Source organism: Ambystoma mexicanum, chromosome 1q, assembly GCF_040938575.1.
Source record: "Ambystoma mexicanum isolate Mex_15411 chromosome 1q, UKY_AmexF1_1, whole genome shotgun sequence".
NCBI lineage: Eukaryota > Metazoa > Chordata > Amphibia > Caudata > Ambystomatidae > Ambystoma > Ambystoma mexicanum.
The window spans coordinates 674,735,509-674,756,501 of NC_090922.1; the positions used below are offsets into that span (position 1 = coordinate 674,735,509).

The 20,993-nt window shown below is 47.4% G+C and overlaps 1 protein-coding gene across 3 annotated transcripts in view; it reads right to left on the minus strand.

Annotated features, from left to right (window-relative positions):
* The window catches only part of HCCS (holocytochrome c synthase), a 338,093-nt gene that overhangs the window by 134,519 nt on the left and 182,581 nt on the right, over nt 1–20,993 (minus strand). For all 3 annotated transcript variants that reach the window (XM_069641282.1, XM_069641281.1, XM_069641280.1), the window contains exon 4: nt 17,682–17,830. In XM_069641282.1, the coding sequence (XP_069497383.1) occupies nt 17,682–17,830 (149 nt within the window). The remainder of the gene's footprint in view (nt 1–17,681; nt 17,831–20,993) is intronic.

The following is a 20,993-nucleotide window of genomic DNA, read 5'->3' on the forward strand; positions in this document are numbered from 1 at the left end:
CTGAGAATTCTCCCTAATAGGATGTGTTAAGGAACAGCAGCCAAGAGATGTCTTAACACCACCTGGCCCACCTGAGAATCAGTCTTAGAATGTTTATCTAAGCAGTAATGCTATGTAAAGATGTGAACAGAGCTCCAGGTAGCTGCTTTGCAAATAGAATATAAAGGAATATTTGCAATGAAAGCTGGAGTAGCCCCTGTGCCTCGAGTAAAATGTGCTCTAGGCATAAAAGGTAAGGTTCTCTTTGACACACATCTGGATAAATTTAACGATCCATTTAGAGACTGCCGACTTAAGAGAGAGTGGCAATGGAGACAAAGAATTGATCTGTCTTTCGAAGTGGTTTTGTCTTATTGAGGTAATATAGCATTGCTCTCCTAACATCTAGTGTATGAAGGCTTCTTTCAGCTGAGTTAATGGGATTCTGAAAGAAAAGTTACTTAACCCTGGCATCGTTCTTTCAACTGGATGCTCGTCCCACATACTCCTCATCTTTGATATTCAATATCCAGGTTCAGTTGCTTCTGAATTTTTGTTAAGCAGAGGGCGCTGTGCGTCGATGCAGTTGACTCGATATCCCTCGAGGGCCTCCATCTCGAGAATGATGCCATTGAAGGCATAAATAGCACGCGCAGAGCCTGTGGGCTGCAGTTCAGTTTTTCATTCTCAAGTAGAACTACCCGCATCAAAACGGGTTTGACCGTATTAGGCTTTGAAGGAGCGAAAGATGTAATAGCATGGGAAATTCTACTGAGGGGTAGGCTGGGAGGGCGATGAGGAATACGTGGGAGGAGTATTCAGTCGAAAGACTGTTACCAGAGGCAACTTGTTCTTCGAATGGATTGTGTCCTCCCACGCATTCCTCATCTTTGATAGACTACCAAAGCAGCGTTGGTTTTGGTGGAGGGAGTAAGAATGTTATTAATGGTTTCCATGAACCGAATGGAGAAGAGAACAGCTTTTCCAAACCTTCCATCCTGGCTTAGGGTAGAATCAAGGCAGTAATGTGTATCGTGGACCACGAAGCTGCCTCCTCACAAATGTTTTTAATAAGAACGCCTCTTTGCAAAGCAGAGGAGTTAGCCATGCCCCTAGTGGAATGGGCCCTTTTGCCTTCTGGAGGATCCTTGCCCGCCAGCCTGTAGCATTCTGAAATCACTAGACTAATCCATCTGGATAAGGTTTGCTTTGTCACAGCCTGACCCAGTCTATGACCCATATAACCAATGAATAGTTGGTGGTCCAGACAAAGTTAACCTTGAAGTGTAGAAGCTCAGAGCCCTACATGGATCGAGCCTGTGCAACTTGTCCTTGCCAGGATGAGGTGGAGGGTAGAAAGTGGGTAACAATCTTTTTGTCATAAATGAAAGTCTGAAATGATCGTAGGCAAAAATAAAGGCTTAACCCTCAGGACAACCTTGTCCTTGTGAAACACTGTAAATGGAGGTTTTGAGGCTATGCCTGTAACTCACCACCACAGACTGAAGTTAGTGCTATCAACAAGATGGTCTTGAAAGTTAGTAACCTTAAGGGACATGAATGTAGAGGTTCAAAAGATGCACACAATACTATTTTAGCACCAGTTGAGGTCCCAAACGGGAACCTGAAAGGGAGATGGAGGGGACATATTAGTGAGCCCCTTCAGAAATTGTATCACCAAAGGTAACTTAAAATATGTGGTTTCCTCAGATGAGCGCTTGAAGATGGATAGCGCCGCCAAATAACCTTTAATGGTCCCAACCTGGAGCCCCAGATTGGCTAGGTATGGTAGAAAGGAGAATGCCTCCAGTGTTTTGCAAAACAAAGGGTCCACATTCTTGTCCCTGCACCAGCTGCAGAATTTGTTCCAACGGCAACGGTACAAAGACTTTGTTGCTGGCATTCTGGCCGAAAGCAAAATCTCCATTATGTCATCTGGGAGGTGCTAATCCTTGTATCTCAGCCTCTCAGAAACCATGCGTGAAGGCTGAGAGTCTTGACCTCTGGATCGAGAACCCAAACATCCTCTTGCAAGAGAAGGTCCTCTCTTTGTGGAAGACGTATTGGAGGGCAGATGGACCACGTCCTCCTGGTCCAATCTGGTGCAATTAGGATCATGCATTTCCCAAACGTTCTCAACCTCCCGATCATGTGAGGAAGGACAGGGACTGGAGGAAAGGCGTACAGGAGCAGAAATTCCCAGTCCACCACAAATACGTCTCCTAGAGCTCCAGTTACTAACTTTAAAGTGAAATACATACTCGTTTCAACAGTCTTCCTCTGGAACTCTGACTTTGCCTGCAACTGAACCCCATCTCACCCGGCCTACAGCTAGCACCTAGACCACTAGGGTCCCTTTACTGCCTCCGAGTGAACTCATGCTATAGAATAAGGGAAAGACAGGATAAGAAAAGGGTTCTGCCTTGAAAAGAATAACACGTGTTCAAAAGTAACTTACTTGTAAAAGTAGTTGCTTGGTAACTGTAACAGAGTGAACAGTTTGAAAGTTCTTACCTACCTTGAATGTGTGTTGCACTATTCTGAAAAGTATATTTAAGGTTACGTTACTCACCTGTGAATTGGTTGTGCCTCTTCCCCAAAAGTAATGCGGTTGGTTTCACTTTACTATGAGTTCCCCAATTGGGTCTTGCTTCCCCCGACTTGCTGTTAACCTGTCCAGAATAAGTTTGCCTATGGTTTGCTGATAGCCCCTTTAAAAGGTATATAGGTTTTACTTAGCTTGTGTTAGCTGTGTGCCATTCCTGAAAAGTGTTCCTTCGGTGTAGCTGACCTTGGGTTGCCTGGAGCATCGAAAATGTATGTAAAGCATTCTTGCTTATCTTAGACTGTGTTCCACTGAGCTGAAAAGCAACTGTAATTGTATATTACACCAAAAAGGTCTTACTCACCTAGTACAACTGTGTTTTTATCACAAAAGTAGTTAGGGAGAATTTTCATTTCCGTGCTGATACCCTTTAACCTTAGAGACTCCCAGCTCTTTTGCTGGACTCAGGGCTTTTTTAAATTTTACTCCTGAGTGATGGGACCTTTTTTTTTTCTTCTTCCACACACTCATGTGTTTTACCGACTTTGATTTTCCATTTGCCTTGCTGTTTTATGGAGTCCGGTAAACTCCATACGCATCTGCTTTTGCATTGTGACAGCACCTTTTGTGCAGTGCTACTGAGAAATTCCTTGGACTTCTCTTAATGTTTAACTACATTTTATTAGGTGAACTACTGGTCCCAAGAATAGTAAGACCCCTGTCTTACTTGCCTTTACTTTGTGGGTGCAGCAAACACCACCCTATGTGGAGTGCTGGGCGGTGGGGGGGTTAGATAGTAATTCCCTTAACCCATTCCTCATGTAACATTTTGTTAAACCAACTCACTTGAATGGCTGGTGGCAGTGGTTTATTTTTTTTACCAACTACTGACATGCATCTGCAGGCTGATACCTCTCAGCTGCAGTGCTGCACTCAAGAGTGACTATTTTCCCAAAATGGCCTTGGTCATCTTTTTTCACCATTTCTTGTTCAGTTTCTTCTAGGCTTTTACAGTTTGCATCAGGTTTGAGCCCTTTGTGCAGTTTGCCTTTGGCGGGCTTCAGCCCCGATGCCCACCCAGGCTCCAGTGTGTCTGGAAAGGCAGGAAGTGAGGCAGGTTCCCGAACCTTCTGTCCTGTGTCTCTAGGTGTGCCCAAGTGAGACCAGTTCCTATTAGCCGCTGGCTGTCCTACAAGGACATCCACCCTGCTGTGTGATTGACAGCCCAGGGCTGTGAATGAATGGGAACTTGCATAAAAAAGCAAGGTTTTTGGGACTAAGAGCAGAGTCGACCACTGGAGAACAGTATCTGAAGCAGAGGACAAGAGAAGGCCCCAGCAGCACCCTCCTGGACCGCGAAATGCCTGGTGAAGCCCTGCAGCTGTGCGGGCCCCATTTTCTTAATTGACGGGGAAGACCCGTAAAGGACACCTTCCTCCCTTAGGCTGGTGGCGATCAACTAGCCGTGAGACAAACTCCATTTTGGCGCAACCCCTGACTTGCTGTGACTTTCCAAGGCTGCAGAAGCCCAATACCCGGGGCACCTAGACCACTTGTGAGTGCATGGTCTTCCGAAGTCTGAATCCGGCCAGATCTTCGAGTGCAAGACAGAGGGATCAAGGAAATCCTAACCAGCTTTTCGTTCTTCATTGGAGTTGGGGAAAAAGGCGCCAAAACCACAAAGAGCAGCTGAATAGATGGAAATCCATTGCTGCCTGGTCCCCATCTATCGAGTGCTGCTGCAGGAGCCCGCCAGACGTCCTCCCTTTTGTCACAATGACCAAGGACCAGGAACCAGGGTCTACTGCATTGCATCATGAAAACAACCAGCTGGAACACGGTCTTCATTTTCAAGGTACTGTGTCGATTGGGGTATTTTATCCTTTTGCCATTTGGGGCACTTCCTACCTTTGGGAGTGCGTTTTAACCCAACACAAGTTGACCTCAGTTTAACCTGCATCGGCATTACAGCCTGTGCTTTCTAAAGGCGACTCCTCTTGAGTTGCTGTGATTTCTCTTTTGCACACTTACTATTTAAGAAAACATTTTCTAAGACGAAGAGCATCACAACCATGACTTTGTCCATTGACTTTGGCTGTCCTGGCTCCCTAAAGGCCTCCTTCTAAACCCGATTGGCTTTGGCTGGGATTGTTCCCTTAAAGGTCTTTTGAACACTTTAATGTTGGGATAATGGACTACCTTCATCCCGTTGGGAGAATCTAACTCTTTTGATAACCTATCAGTCTGTTCTGAACTAACCCTAACCTTTCCTTCCTGAAGAACTAAATATCGCAAAGGTGATACTATAGAAATGCTATACTGACCTCAAACGATGTCACCTCTGGGTGCTGGAACATGGGTAACATATGAATGAATTACTCACTCGCTTTATTATTCATTGTTTGAATTGAATCCTACTTTGGGATTAATGTTACAGCTAATACTGCTTTTTAAACAATGCTTTAAATATACACAAGATCACAAAGTGTGAACCTGTTTAATTGGATACTTGTATTTGCTAGACTGCACCAATTCTTACCTAACAGTATATACTGTTCCTTGAATCTGTGTTCACTATTCAGAAAAGTATATTTGCAAGTTGGTTGAATATGTGATTTCCTTGTTGAGTGTCACTGCATACCTGATAGGGTCTACTACTTTTGATTTACTGTAAAGTAATCTGAAAGTAACTTATGGTTATCCTCCCCAGGAATAGGTGTTTCCTGTACTGAATGTGTATACAAAGGTCTGACTTACCTAGAAATACTGTTAGGTGTTCTAAGTAAGGTCTGTGCTTTGATCTGTTTATTTAAAAGCAGTGTTTTAACAATGTGCTTATATGCTTTATGATAGTACTTATTCAAGAATCTCTTGGTTTTCTTGTATATAAAATAAACCCTTTATTTCTACAATACATAGTGTGTCAATGTTTCTTTGGACCATATGTATAATACAATTTCTTTGTACTGATTCTACAGCCCTCTCTTCCTAAGATGAGCCTGGCTGCTCGGTCTATGCTACCCTGAGCTTGTGTGGTACAGCGTTATACTAAGAGTGGAGTCTTGTACTACCTCAGTTGAATGGTTTTGCTAAGCCCTTAGTTGGACATCAGAAAAACTGTTCCAACAATGACAAGCTTGCTTCTGGTAAGCATGAGGCGGAGGCAGAGGCAGAAAGAGAAGGCGGGTGGGCATACTGATGAAACCTCTACCCAGAAAGGCCACCAAATGTTTCATAAAGGGAGTAAGACACATGATCATGAGGAGGCTAGTGGGACTCACCATCCCAAGCAAGAATGTGGACTCAATTAGCCTCCCTAAATACCAAGGCCTGGTGGCTCTTGTGTAGCAAGTGACGATGTGAAGGGGGGCCTCCAGATGTAAGAGTAAGACCTTGGTGGTGCACTTTGTTAATCTGGCACTTCGCTATAAAGAGAGCTACTCACAGGGAAATACTTCTCTTAAAATTTCCTGCACAGTGGCATTGATCGCCGAGTGATCCTGGGAACAGAGTTGCTGAAGCATATATGCTTCCATCCCGGACAATACCAAACATTCCTTTAAGGATAGTGTGCTGGTAGATTGTGTAGACATCTCTGCCATTACGGACACTGGGGCCAGTCAGACTGTAGTGGATTCCTGTAAAGACAAGCGCAGGGTGTCTGTGGTACTATCCACTATATGGATGGGTTAGAGGCACCCCAGCCAAAGCTTCCAAATGGTAGCAATGGACAAGCAACCAAGGCAGAGAATGAAGCGAGGTGATACAGGCTGGTTCTTGGGTACAGTGAATCCCCAAGCCCCAATAAAAGGAATGTCTACACACTATGTTATGTGCCAACACAGTTCATTTACTAGATACAATTAGGATTAGGTGAATATACAGAAACAAGACTCCCTTTGCACTCAGGACACTATACTTCAACAGTTAACACAATATATACAATACTATGTGGTACCACAGTTATTCTTAGTTTCAGTAGTAGTGCGCCAACTGTAGATTTGCAGGCAGATTACTCTTGAACAATGGCAGAATACTTTTCAGGATAAAATGCAGTTGTGTGAAGATCCCTCTCCCCATCTAGGTAACCTGCAATAAAAAAAAGGTACATTCGACGTTGCTTTCATATTAATGCCCAGTCCTCAACTGTCTGCTTTTCTCTCTACAGGTCCCACCACCCCATATTACCTGAGAAGCAACAGGCGAGCTGGGTCCAAGACGAATCCAACTCCCCTGGATGGACCCAGAGGAAGGAGGACCCTCTTCCTAGTCACAGTAACTTCAGTACCTTGGAAGGTGAAGTGGAGGAGTCTCAGCTTTACCAGACAATGGACCCCCTCTGGAAGACGTTGTCAGTGGGTTGTCGTTGTTGAGCGGGAGAAGGGAACCAAGCAGTGTCGGAAAGGCAACAGTGAAGGTCTGTCGCAGTGGTCTCCTTGGTCGGGTTGCTATGCTGGATGTGGATGTCCCACAAAGCAGAAACTCACTAGGCCCTCGACAAGGCTTGGGAGGTGAGGACGAGTTTTCGTTGATGTCCTTCGGTAGCGACTGGTGCAGTGGCAGAAATAGGTGTTGGGTTTTGGTAATTTACAGTTGGCCACCATTCGGTTCTTCAGTGCTGCAGCGCAGCATGGAGGACAGGATGGCTTCTGGCAACTTGCAACTCGAGCACTGTACTTCTCTATGGGCCACCGCCAAGTTCAAACCCGTGGGACTGGTTCTTCGGTTCCGAAGGAACAAGTTACTTGTCTGTAACATCTGTTCTCCAACATTGGTATCTTTCAGGGACTCGCATGCTCATGAATATTCCCAGTTGTCAAGCTCGGAATCCTCGGTAATATTAAAGCAGTTTTGCTTTAAAGTTTAAAACTGCTCGTCACTTATATAGCCTATTGCTGTCACTTTGGGTTATACTGCCCCAGTCAATTACAATGGTCCTCCTTAGCTCCAACCCTGGTGGCCATATTCAGATCTGAAAGTGCTCGTAATGTGACAGTAGGAACCAAGAAGAGCCTTAGAGGGGTGAAGGGAGGGTCGTATGTGAATCCATGAAAGATACCAAAGCTGGAGAACAGGAGTCATAGGTAAGTAACTTATTGGATCTACATGCTCATGAATACAATTATACAGCAGTACATACACACAACCAATGGGAGGCGGTATAGCTCTACAGAAGCAATTGAACTCACCTATGGAACACTCACCAATATGCATATAGGTTGAGGAGCACTGCCTGACCGATAGAGGGCTCCTCCCTGGAATCCCCATCAATGCAGTAGAATCTTGTGAAGGTGTGGACAAACCTCCACGTAGCAGCCCTGCAGAGGTTATATACTGTGCACTGCTACTACACTAGGCACTCAGATGTCGAGCAAGGGAGCACCAGATAGGAACGCTGTGGTAAAAGCTACAGCTCGGTTGGAAGCTTTCTGTGTTCCAGAGGTCCAAAACTGACGAAAAACTAAAATGTCTACTGAAAATCCTTTGTGCGTGCCACAAGCAACATCCAGCAAATGCAACGCCCTTTCAGCAGGCGTAGCAGGGTTAGGGTAGAACACTGGTAGGACAAAAGGTTTGTTGAGATGGCACTCTGAAGGTACCTTCGGCATAAAGGTGTGATGGGTCCGCAACACCACTTTATTAGCATGCAAGGTCAAGTATAGGTGCTTGCAGGAGAGGGCCTGGATCTCCCCTGGCCGAGGGGATGACCACCAGGAAAGCAGTCTTCCATGAAAGAAACTTCAGAGGGGCCTAATGCATTGGTTCAAATGGAGCCCCCACGAGCTTAGTGAAAACCATGATGAGCTCCCAAGCCGGGCTAGCAGGCTTCACCATTGGAAAAGTCCTGAAGAGGCCTTTGAGGAACTCCTTAACGAGCCTGCGCGATTACAGGGAGGGCTTGCCTGGAGCCTGGGTGTAGCAGGATATGGCAGCTAGATGAACCTTGATGTAGGCGTGAGCTTGGCCAGCGAAAGCAGGTACTGGATGAGCCAAGGAGCTGTTACCTGCAGAGGCAAAATCTGCCCCACACTGAAGCTCTTCCATAACAAGACAACATAGAGGAAGCTCTGGCCTTGGCCAGAATCTTCTTGCACTCCAGCGGAAGGGAGTAGTGCCCAAACTCTAGGGCTGCAGGAGCCAGGACGTGAGGCTCTGCAATGCTGAGTCGTGGTGCAGTATTGTTCTGTTTTCTCTGGCGAGAAGGTCTGGAAGCAGAGTTAGGTGGATGGATGGAGCAGGTCCGGGTACCAGATCTGCCGCGGCCATGCCAGCGCTATGAGCATCATCCTGGAATGGCAACGTCCGAGCATGTTGATCACACGTAGCAGGAGCAGAATCAGAGGGCAGGCGTACATGGAGCGCCTGTCCCATGGGAACGAGAAGGCGTCCCCCCCAGACTCCGCCTGAGGGTACCTACTGGCAAACCTCCGGCTCTTGGAGTTGGCAGCTGTCGCAAAGAGGTCCATCTGGGAAGACCCCACCTGCTGAAGACACCTGCGTCTATGGAAGCTCCCACTAGTGGCAGGACCACAGCTCCCTGCTGAGTGAGTCTGTGATGGTGTTCTTGATGCCAGCCAGGTGAAAGGAGACGAGGAACATTCATGAAGAATGGCCCAGTGGGCTTCCAGGGAGAGCAGGGTAGCGGTCGCCCTCCCCTGCTTCCAGATGTAGAAAATGGTGGTAGTGGTCTGAAGATCTGCACCACCTTCTCCTGTAGCGAAGGCTGGAACAACTTGAGGGCCCAGAACCCTGCCCTGAGCTTCAGGACGTTGATGTGCAAGTCCTTTTCTTCTGGGACCAAAAGGCGTCTGGCGTGCGACTGTCATGTGTAGGCTCCACAATCCACTAGGCAGGGGTCCGTGGTGACCGTGACCTGGTATGGTGGAATCCGAAAAGAGACTCCATGAGTGAGATGCGGATGCACGGGCCAGCACTGCAGTGCCTGCAGGAATGCCAGATTGAGGGCGAACTTGTCTGTTGAACTTCCGCCACCTGTCTAGAAACTCCAGGAGAGGCTGAATCTGCAGACTGCAAAAGGGTACCAGATGGAAGCAGGAAGACATTTACCCCAACAGAAACTTGGACTGTTGCAATGTATACTGCGGACAGTCACTGAACTGTCCCTAGGAAGGCCCTCATCCGCTCTTCCGAAGGTGTCGCCAGAAACTGGACCATGTTGAGACTGGTGCCCAGGAACAGAGCGTTCGGTGATGGTTCCACACAGGACTTCGGGTAGTTGATGGAGAATCCGAGCGAAGTCAGAAGGCGTATGGTCTACGCCACTTGCTAGGTAGCCAGCACATGAGAGGGAGCGAATGAGCCAGTCACCTAGATAAGGGTAGACGTGTATACTCTTGTGGTGTAGATGCACAGCCACCAGGGCCTAGCATTACGTGAAAACCCGGAGGGCTGATTCCAGGCCTAAGGGCTGGGCCCTGAATTGGTAGTGCCTTCCCTGGACCACAAAATGCAGGAACTTCAAATGCTTCAGATGAATGGATCTGGTGAACGCATAAGTCCACATCCCCAGAGTGGCTAGAAAATCCCCTTCCTCCAGCTGGTCGAGCACGTGCTGCAATGTGACCATCTTGAACTTTTGGGACTTTAAGCACTCATTGAGGAGTCTTAATTCTTGAATCGGCTGCTACCCTCCCAACTTCTTTTGTACCAGAGTATAATATTCTGAAGTCCTGGTGGGACTGAGGGACGTAGGGACTGGCTCCATCACCCCTTTTGTTAACATGGCTTGAGCCTCCTTATCGCAGTTGGGCCATGTGAAGTTCTTGATGCACTACAGGAGGAATGCAAGGGCACCTGTGTTGAAATTCCAAGGCGTGCCCCTGATGAAGAACGTCCAGCACCCATTTGGGTGTGGTGATGTTTCCCCTCTGTTCGACAAAGTTCGATAGCCGGTCTCCCACTGGGGTGCGAAAGTGTGGGCTCGAGTTCACAGCCGGTTCAGGCCTACTTGGGGGCCTGCATACTGGCCTGTGGACGACAGCAATGCTGGCCCCTGGCATGAGAGCTGCCCCTGTAGGCTTCCTGGTTGGTGGACCAGGAGGGCTGACGGTAGGGGCTACTGTACCCCTTTGAGGACCTGAAGACCCTTCCACGTGGGGAACTAAAGGACAACCCTCTTTTAATGCAGGGTCCCCAGAGAGTGTGCCACCTCCGTGTCTGTCTTGATAGCCTGGAGAGTCTCATCCACTGCCTACCCGAATAAGTTGTCTCCATAAAAATGCATGTCCACAACCTTGGACTGCATGTCTGCCAACCCTGCCGTCGAAGAGCCACACCATTGCCCATCTGGGGGAACACGGAGTCCGCTATGCCCAGAGCCACTGTGATGCTGTGATCCAGTAGGGTGAGGTGACGCTGGAACAGGGCCTAAGGCCTCAGCCTGGTCATCGTCTGGCAGGAAATTCAATATCGGCCCGAGCTTGTACCAAAGTTCCCTGTCGTAGCGAGACAGGATTGCGAGAGCATTGGTGGCGTTGACAGTGGAAGTTGTGGTGTAGATGCGTTTGACCATAGCATCCAGCTTCTGGCCCTCCTGGCCTGGGGCACTGTAGAGGAGGAAGAAGGGTTGGATGAACGTTTCCTGGTGACAGCTGACGGCACCAAGTTATGGGAGGGCTGTGACCGGAGACACCTGGGAGCCCAGTCCGGGACCCTGTATTTCTTCTCCAGCCAGTCCCTCTTGGAGGGTGTGGTACTTGCTGACTACATAATGGCCAATCCTTCCTCCCAGACGTCCTCCAACAACAGAACCAACATGCCGGTATTCCTGGAAGACATAAGGCGCTGAAAAAGAAACCCGTCTTTCTTCTCCTATGGAAACCGACTGAAGAGGTTGGACGCCCTTGAGATCATGGTGCGGAAGGAGCCAATCTCATCTGGTGGCAATGCCCTGGCTGGCTCATTGGCACCCGGAGACTCCCTGCCAGCAGGGACATAATCTTCATACTCGTCTGTAGGAGTAGCTGTGGTATCTGTGTCCGTGCCGGTGTCAGTACGTGGCAGGCTCTTCCTCCGCTGGGGTCAAGACCCTATGGGGAGACGTTGGCTGACCCTTTGGCCTATGAGGGCTCGGCTGACGTGTTAGCCTGGGAGCACTTGGCCTCGGGGGACTCCTGGTCGGAAGCCTGGGAGAACTGCGGGCCAGCCCACGTGCCAGAGTAGCAGGCAACCTCTGCAGGGTGGCGAGGATGTCCAGTGACATGTCCCTGGGTGCCAACAGTGCATCCGTGAATGGATTTAAGCTGAACCCCCTTGGAGGGGCAAATGGCTGGTACGGCTCCTGGTGTGGAGAACATTCCTAGGACATGCAGGGCTCAGAACTGAATGGAGCTGGGAGCTATTTAGTGCCTGCTTCTAGCATAGAGCATGATTAGCTTTAAACCAACAGCTACCAGGAGCTACTTTTTACCTAGTAGGGCCAACTGGTGCCTTCCAAACAGGACACTCAGCAGCTGGTTTTAGCTCCTGCTCATTGAATCTCAATTTCTAACCCTGGACATGGGGTCTTGGCCCCTTGATAGTCTGCGTAGAAATCCTCAGGCAGATGCTCATCCTCCGAACTACTGTAGATGTGAGGATATTGCCTCAGAGACCCCACTGGGGCTGGTGGAGACACCCTCACAGGCCTTGGCAGGAAGTCTGATGGCGGCAGCAACTCCCTCACCTTAAGTCTATCGGGAAGAAGGCAACTATAGGGATTTGCAAAACTAGTGCAGCCGCAGATGAGGTCGTGGAAGCAAAGTCACCTTTGGTGTTGCCGTTGTCGTAAATGTAGAATCGATGATTTTTCCATCGACACAGGAGTGGTAGATGCCATCGACGAGGTGGTCGCTGATGTGGTGGTTGTCGACAATGCCAGGGTTGTCGAAAAAGCCGTTTGACGAGGTGGGGCTTTTGGTAGACAAACTCCACATCAACAAGTTAATAGTCTTGGCTGACGAAGTTGTCATGGGCGGTGATGACGATGAGGGAGCTGCCACCAGGCCTCCCACATGTCTCTCCTTTGACAATGTGTCCTTCAAAAGACTACTTGTGTTGGGAAGGGGTAAGAGACTTCCTAACGGAAGGCAATCCACCAGCTGGTAGGCTCACTGTCAACACTGTCGGTGACGGCTAACCACCCCTTCCTGAAGCAGATCTTGCAGCAGTAGCAACCTTTGTGTGAGCATATGTGTGATGCTTGCCCTTCTTTTGAATCCCCTCTGAAGGCGCATTTCAAAAGGACCACAACCTCTTTCTCAGAGGGAGCGCGCTCATGGGACATGCCTGTCCTCGACGAGGCAGGACTGCACCTTGAGGCCACGTCAGAGGCCTCATCCTCCTTGAGCCAAGCCACCAACCTGCAATAGCAATCCCTCTTGGTCTTCGCTGGCAAACCACAGCAGATCTTGCACCAGTAATCGTTGTGGTCTGGTTGGCGACAAGGGACTTGAGGTGCCGATCCTAGACGTACACGTTCTTCAGGGCACAGGACTCACAGTCTGTGAAGAGACTTCTCTTGGCCATGCTGGACATCGCCAAAGTGAGATGTTGGCCCAAGCCTGGGCCCACCGAAACTCGCAGGAGAGAAGATCCGACAGTGAAAACACAATCTTCGCCGACAACCAGTCCCCGCTGTCGGTAGACAACATGCGAGGAAGAAAGGTTTGAAGAAAACTATCCAAAAACAGCAAATAAAAGTCAACTCTCAAGGAGAAAAGCAAGAGGATTCCCAACACAAATGTGCAATAAAAATCTGAAGATGGCCACCAGGGGTGGAGCTGTCATTGGCTAGGCGCAGTATGACCCAAAGGACAATGATTGGTTACAGAGGAAACAAGCAGCTTTCAGTCTAAAGCAAAACTGCCTTCTTCCCCCCACTGCCCCCCCCCAACCCCCCTCCAAGGATTCTGTAACGCTCACCTGGTTCCCTCGGAGGCGCGGGTCTTGGCGGGGCGGTGAAACCGTCTTCAAAGTTAGGCGTAGGGTCCGTTTGGCTCCCTGGTTTAGTCCCCTTCTCACCGAAAGCTTGACTTGGAGGGTGAGATGTCTACAAGTGGAAAAGATCAGGGGTGTTAGTAGCTGGAAGGTTAGATGAAGTCTCTACCCCCACACTCTCTCCTCCCGTGGTACTCGGTTGCTAACTGTGCTCACCTTAAATAGGTGAATGCCGGGCTCTCCATCCTGCGTCTTGTGCAGGGGCTCTGGGTCCAGTTACTTCACTGGTTTTGGGATCAGCCTCTTGATTGCAGAGGGTAAGTAGAGAGCGATGCCGCCGTTAATTGCACGAGCGGATTTTGCATATATCAAGTCCTTAATGTCCTCTTTTAACGTCCCTTTCTTGCAGGGTTGGCTGAGAAGAAATGATGGCGAAAGAATGCCAAAGTTCGTGGAGGCACGTAAGTAGAAAGTCTGTGCAGGGCCTTTCAACGCACCTTAATGTCTCTCTCTTGCTTTCAGATGGAGAATGATGAAGGCGCCGGTGATGATGCCCAGGTTCGTACCGAGGCGCGAACAAGATGATGGAGAATATGAAGGCACGTAAGTAGAAAGTCTGTTCAAGGCCTTTAAATGCACCTTAATGTCTCTCTTTGCCTTGCAGGTAGCGGAGTGCGGTGCGAGCTGACTTTGGAGCGTACGTCGCAAAGGTAAGCCGTTCAGAAACAAAACGTTAATAACCAATGTTCTTTTGTCTTTGCAGGGCTCGATGGCGAAGAAAGGGTGCGGCGAATACCTTAAACGCTCCGGTGGATCGGGTAAGTTGAAGCGCTGACCTTGACTCTTCTAATCTGTGTTTTTGTTGTTGTGCAGATGCTGCTGAAGACTGAAGAATGGATCCTCATCAGGTAAATCCGGAGATTTCGCGTTCACAGGAGCTGGAAAGGAAGATTCCCTGGAGCTGACACGGTGAGCGTCCTGCTGCTGATGCAGAGTAACGCGAAGCACGTGGCACCAATCGGGTGTGGTTTAAATAGTTCACAGGAGTGCTTAGGCGTCTTCTTCCACAGCCTCGCCCAGGTAAGAAAAAGAGTTCCAGTTTCCAGAAGAGTTCCAGTCCTAGGGAGTGGTTCCAGCCCCACCCAGAAGAAAAGTAGTTCCTGCCACAGGAGGATGAAGACTTCATCCTGTTGGTAAGGAAGCAGCATGGTCTGCTGCAGGTAGGTCCACCCAAGCACTTCTGAATTTGCTATGAGCCCGGCGCTTCTTGTGCCGGGACCAGTCTCCACAATGAGCCTGGCACCACCGGTGCCAGGACAAGGCCCAAAAGGTCCCTAAAGGGACTTGCTGGCGTCTGCAATGAATGTTATGAGCCTGCTTCCAAGGGCGTTGGGCTTCTCCTGACTCCTTGGAAGCAGTGGTCATGACAGATTCCCAGCCTGACAAGGAATATTCATGAGCATGTGAATCCATGCACGAACCCATGCTGGAAAAGCTATGCTGTTATGGTGTCCAATGCCTTAACTGAAAAGGGGGTGCAGAGCGTGGGAAAGGCAGCTTTGCTCTTGCGAGAAGTTTTAGGGGATCAGGATCTAAAGTTGCACTGGGAGAACATTTGCATGTGTTAGGGGAGTTTTCCTAAAGTCTACTGATTCTACAGCCCTCTCTCACTCCTAAGATAAGCCTGGCTGCTCGATCTACTCTACCCTGAAATCAGGTGGTACAGCCTTCTACTAAGAGTGGAGTCTTGCACTGCCCCAGTTGAATGGTTTTACTAAGCCTCTAGTTGGGCTTCAGAAACACTGTCCTAACAAGAGGTCAGTCCAATGAGGACAGCCAGCCTCCAGTGCAAACTGGTTTCTCTCAGGCACACCAGAAGACCAAGGAGAGCAGTTTCGGGATCCTCCCTGGTTTCCTGTCCTCACAGTTACAATGGAGCCTCAGCGGGCTACACAAAGGGTTCCCACTGAAGACTAAACTCAAACCAGAACCTCCCCCGCACCGAATGTTAGAAGGACCAAGAAAGGACAAGCACACAAGAAATGGCGATAAAAGAAAGAAGCCACCATTTTGGGTCAATGGTGACCCTTCTGTGCCTAACCGCAGCTGTGGAGACAACCTGCGGGTAAACATTGCACAAAATCGGTAGAACGTGCCCACTGCCACCAGCCATAAGTGTATGCCTGTCAATGTAACAGAAATGTTCCAGGAGCAGTGAGAAAGGGTATACAATGTAACCCCTCAGCACTCCTGTGCGCCAGCGGGCCAAATTCAACAACCTCACTGAAAGCAGTATCACATGAGAAAACCTTTGTATCACAGGTAGTGATGTGCTATCCAGTCCCAAAGATACATTTTGGTGTCAGGGATAGTGAGTATCTAAGGGGGCCCCTCCATCATAAATGAGAAAAGGTCAGTGGCTTGTGATTTCTTTCAGCGTCGAAAATATTCTCCTGAAATAGTGGGAGCGAACAAGCGTAGCGAGGGAGCTTTAATGATCTAGGGAGGGTTTGAGAGGGTGGTGGAGTATGGTTCCGGGTCCCCCCACCCCCAAGAAAACATTTCAGATATGGGGTTGAAATGGTGCATTTTACAGCAGACGAACTGACCAAAAATCCATATTAGTTTACAATCAGTTCTAAAGGATAACATGAAAATGTCTTATCACCAACAGCACACAAACATTTTAATGATCAATGTGTCCACAGTGTAAGCCAGCACGGACGTAACATGTTCATGCTGGTGGTGCCCAATTTATGCCTGTGCAGTGCAACATGGCATGTATTTCTTGGCATCAAGGGGGCCAAGCAAGCATACGTTTTATGACGTGGCGACCTTGGCCTATGCGTGGTATCAGTCTACATTATTTGTCTTACTGTGGCATGGCATTTGTAGAACCGGAGTCAGTGCTGAACAGAAAGTGCACTGGATAGTGAAAAATAATACTGTCCGGCTACAATGCAGTTCTGGCCCGTTTTACTCCAGTCCTGCCAAGTTGCGCAGGGAACGTCTGGACGCGAGGATGATAAATTGAGCCAGGTGACATGTTCCACTTTTCATGGGTATCTATACAAACATTTCCACCCACGTATCCATCCATCCATCCATCCATCCATTATTACAACATACATATCCATCCACAAAATGACATTCACCCAACCACCTATTTAATCACACTTACCAAAAAAAGGCCAGACCTTTTGGCTTTGTCTGCATTTGTTACTGTAGAAGTAGTGAAATAAAAAGGGAGGAGTTGTGGAATTAAAAGTTAACCCGGAAAGTGTAATCCTGTGTATTATATTGTGGCAAGTGCCTGCTCCATTGAAAAGAGCCTGCCCGCAATATAATACAATCCGTAAACTGTATTTGCAATAAGTGAAACATCCCAATGTCGACCGTCTTCCCAAAGTACTCAAACATTGCACATGAGATAAACAGCATGCGTTTCCAAGAGCACACCAGTCGCTGGAGAATGCTAGGATTCAATGATTACTTCACTGCTTGAGACACCAGGAACCACCTGAAGAATTAACTCCATCGCAGGATATCATAGGAGTCCCTGGTATCGGGCCGAATCGCGTACTCGGCTGAACCGTGTCCCACTCCTTACTTAGTGAGACTGTGAATGCATGTCACTTATGTGAAATGCAACACTGTAAAGGCAGCCCTGCGAGTTGCCGGAAGAGATGCCTAAACTGTGTGAACTACAGGCCTCCCCGGATGCGCGACGACTCACCTTAAGACTGTCCCCGATTTAAGAGGATCCAGGTTGACAGCTTACAATGGGAATGGCACCAAACACATTTCAGTATTAGTTTCATCTATAAAGCGATTCTTTTGTAGCGCCTTGTGTGAAGGAATTGGGTTTTAAATATTAACCATGGAGCGTTGTATGCTAAAGTACCAATAAAGTAACACTGTGTTCAACAAATGCACATAGAGAAAAACTAAATGTTTGCCTTGCATCACAAATAATGCAAGTAGGAGTATTCAAATATCAACTACAAAAACCAAAGACGCAGCATTTAAAGTATGCAGATGCATAACGTACTAACATGGCAAGAGTGCTTTTATGCCTTAAGCCAAACCAAATTAACTTCGCAATAATTGGCTTTTAGGTCAGGAATAGAAGGCTGCAAAGTACTAATATATAATCATTACTTGCACTACTTTCCATAAAAAATGGTGGGAATCGGAATAAGGTGGGACGTGTACCTACCCTTTTCTTAGCATTGCATTCCAGAACATCTGCTCTGATGGATATACCCACTTGGATTCCGAAAATGCTCTAGGAATTGAAGACTCTTCCCTGACAACCGAGAGTGGGAAAGGTTGATCAGGAGCCGGCAGCTGATTCGGCGGTGGCATCTATATATTAAAAGAACAACAAGTACATTTTGTTATCCCAAGTAAACTGCAAACTAGTTTAGCATCTTAAGCAGAGGAATAGTCCTGTTACTGCCCATTCCCCCAAAACAACCATGCCCTAATGCCCAAATATTAAGACTGTTCATCGGTTAATACAGTTAAACAAGGGCTGACTTGTGCACTACTTTTTATTATAGGTGGAAGGACAGTGCTTGGAACAAAAGGTGGGCGGGCAATCTACTTAAAACTACTTCACAATCGTTTTTTGAATTAGTTAGCAATGATGTATTGAAAATAGTAATAATTTCACAATAATTAAAGTTCATATTATACCAGGAACTATAGATATGGGGCTATGCTGCAGTCTTGTAACAGACTACACTGAGCAGCACGGGTTCAGTATCAAATCCCAGTACTGTGCGTAGAGGCTGGAGTCCAGCATGAAGCACAATAGAAGAAACATATTTTTCAGTTTGTATATGCAGAGCAGTTATATAAAGAGTTGCATCCAATAACTTAAACAGTGCAGAGATATCTAGTAGTAGCTACAACTGAACAGAGTGCAAAATGTGCCCTCGCCTGTAGCCATTCTCTAGTGAGAAGTGGCTCTTGGCGAGTAAGAAATGGTGAGCCGTCTATAGGGTTGAGATGGCAAGTGACTTTGTATGGCTGGCTAGTAGCTGTCAACATGACATTTTGCGCCCTGTAATACAATAATGAATATCAAAATTACAGAACCATATAGAAAGAAGATTTCAGTTGAAAGTGAAGTACTCAATTCATAGAAGAATTATCAATATTAGTTATATTGCTATATCACATTTGAACTTTAGCACTCCACACTCAAAGCATTCCAACACCATTCATACTCTTTGGAGATGCAAGATTAAATGTAAAAAAAGGGGAGGCAAACCAAGCAAGTACGACACAGAGAAAGAACCTACTCTCAATTAACCAAGTGATCTGCAATAGCATTAAGGTTAGTTTTACATTAATAGTTAGCACTATTTTGACCAACCATAAAAAGTTTCATGATTTGCAGTTTCACCCAAATTTCAAAGATGAAAAAATACGAAAAATAAAAATGTTGGGAAATTAATTCAGTTTTCGATTACATATATTGATATAAGATTCCAATATTTCAAAGCTTGTGGCAATTCCTCAGCATATGGACTACATTTCAAGAATCATGAAATGTTTGGCTCCCCAGGACAACAAACACAACTAACTATGTGAATTTAACTCATTTGTGACAAAACATTAGGACACATCTGTGATATTTAGAGCATATGGGATCATAAATAATGGATACAATTATACGTTTACATTTATTTAATGTGGAAGTTAGATTTGTGTAACGCTATGTACTAGGTCCATGTTCCCCAGTGGTAGCTCCTGGTGACCGGTTACTGCTAAATACCCAGGAGCTGCTTGTAGCGCCTTTTTGTCCAATCTTAATTTCGAGCCCTGTACAATAGACATTACTTTCCTTTTATGTAACAAAAAAAAAGTGGTAGGGAAGCGTAATTTCAATTTTTGGAGTCCAAAGGGATTTCGTTAAAATTACCGCCTGCAGTAATCCTGCTGCTGATTTTTGGCTGTAAGGTGAAAGATTAACCTCCAACTTTGCCGAAGGTTAATCTTCCACCTTACCGCCAAACTCCTAGTATGACGTTGCAGTAATGCAATGGTAAAGTGGTGGTAATGGAATTATCACAATTTTACCAACTCTTAGGGCATAGGGCCTCATTAGGAGTTTGGTGGATTACAAGTGGCTGAAACTTCCTGTTTTTGCAGTCTATAGGCCTCCAAGGGACTTTTTTTACCTGAATTACGGCGCTGTAAATCTGCTGATTTCTGGCAGCAAGGAGGAGGATTTACCTCCAACGTTTTGCTGGTGGTAAATCTTTCCCCCTACTGACCAACTCTCAGTACAGCAGTGTGGTAACATGGCTAAAAAGTGGCAGTAACACTGAACTGCCATTTTTATCCACACCACCGTACCTGTAATGAGGCCCATAATGTTTAAGTTTGCAATTTGATAGAAGGCTACATCTCCTCCCATTTCATCTGTAGTTTTAGACCAATGTAAAAGGAGGTGACAAAGCTAGAGTGGAGCTGTAGCTGAACCAGGGGGTCTGGCTTCGCTCTCAGAGCACAACATGAGCCGTCACAGCAAGACACACACCTGGCTTCCTGCCAACCTAGGGCACAACACACAACCCTTGCCTGGCACACAGTCAATCTATCAGCCTAAAACATAAGACCCATCATTTTTCAACATGCCTCTGCACCAGTACACAGTTGTTAATGTTATAATTATGGAGTAACACTGTAGATTATAAACTCATGAGTGCGACTTCCCATAGATATGGGATATGATGTGGCATTTATAACATGCCTGTACACAAGTGTTTCTAGGCGCGTCAAGACAAGGCGGGGGGAAACAAAGGAACGATCTTTCTAGGCCTTGTGTCATTCAGATTGCGCAAGTGCAGGGAAGAGGGACGTTTACAAGTGCCAGGGGGACGGGGAAGGGGGAATTGCAGTTAACTCACAAGTGCAACCAGCGAGTGGCTCATAAGTGCAGAGAGAAGGGACTGTAGGGTTGCAGATACAGACCTTTAAGCCCAGAGGCAGTGCGAGGGCAACTGCACATGCAGGAGCCTGGGCCAGAGTTCAGAGGGTGATCTGTGCGCGGCGCAGTCAGGCTCATCAATAGGGGCGAGGAAGAGAGAAAGTGGAAGCAAAAAGGAAGGTCTTGAGTTGCTTCCTGAACCGGAGGTGGTTCTGCTCAAGTTTGAGAGAGGCAGGGAGGCTGTTCCAGAGGGAGGCCCCAGTCGAGGAGATAGATCTGCCCCCAACTCTCTGCTTGGAGAAGCGTTTGACCCTCAGAGAGCTGGAGGTGGATGAGTGGAGAGCTCGAGAAGGAAGATGTTTTGGAAGAGAAAGTTGGAGGCAGAGCGGTCCCAGGCGGTCCCAGGCCCTTTGCGGATGATGCAGAGGGACTTCAACTTGATCCTTGCAGCCAGTGAAGAGATTTCAGAGCAGGAGATACAATCTCTGGGCTTGAGGCCAAGGACAAGTCTCGCAGTCCTGTTCTGTAGAAGTTGGAAAGGTCGAAGAGTAGAGGCAGGACGATTTAGAAAGAGGCTGTTGCAAT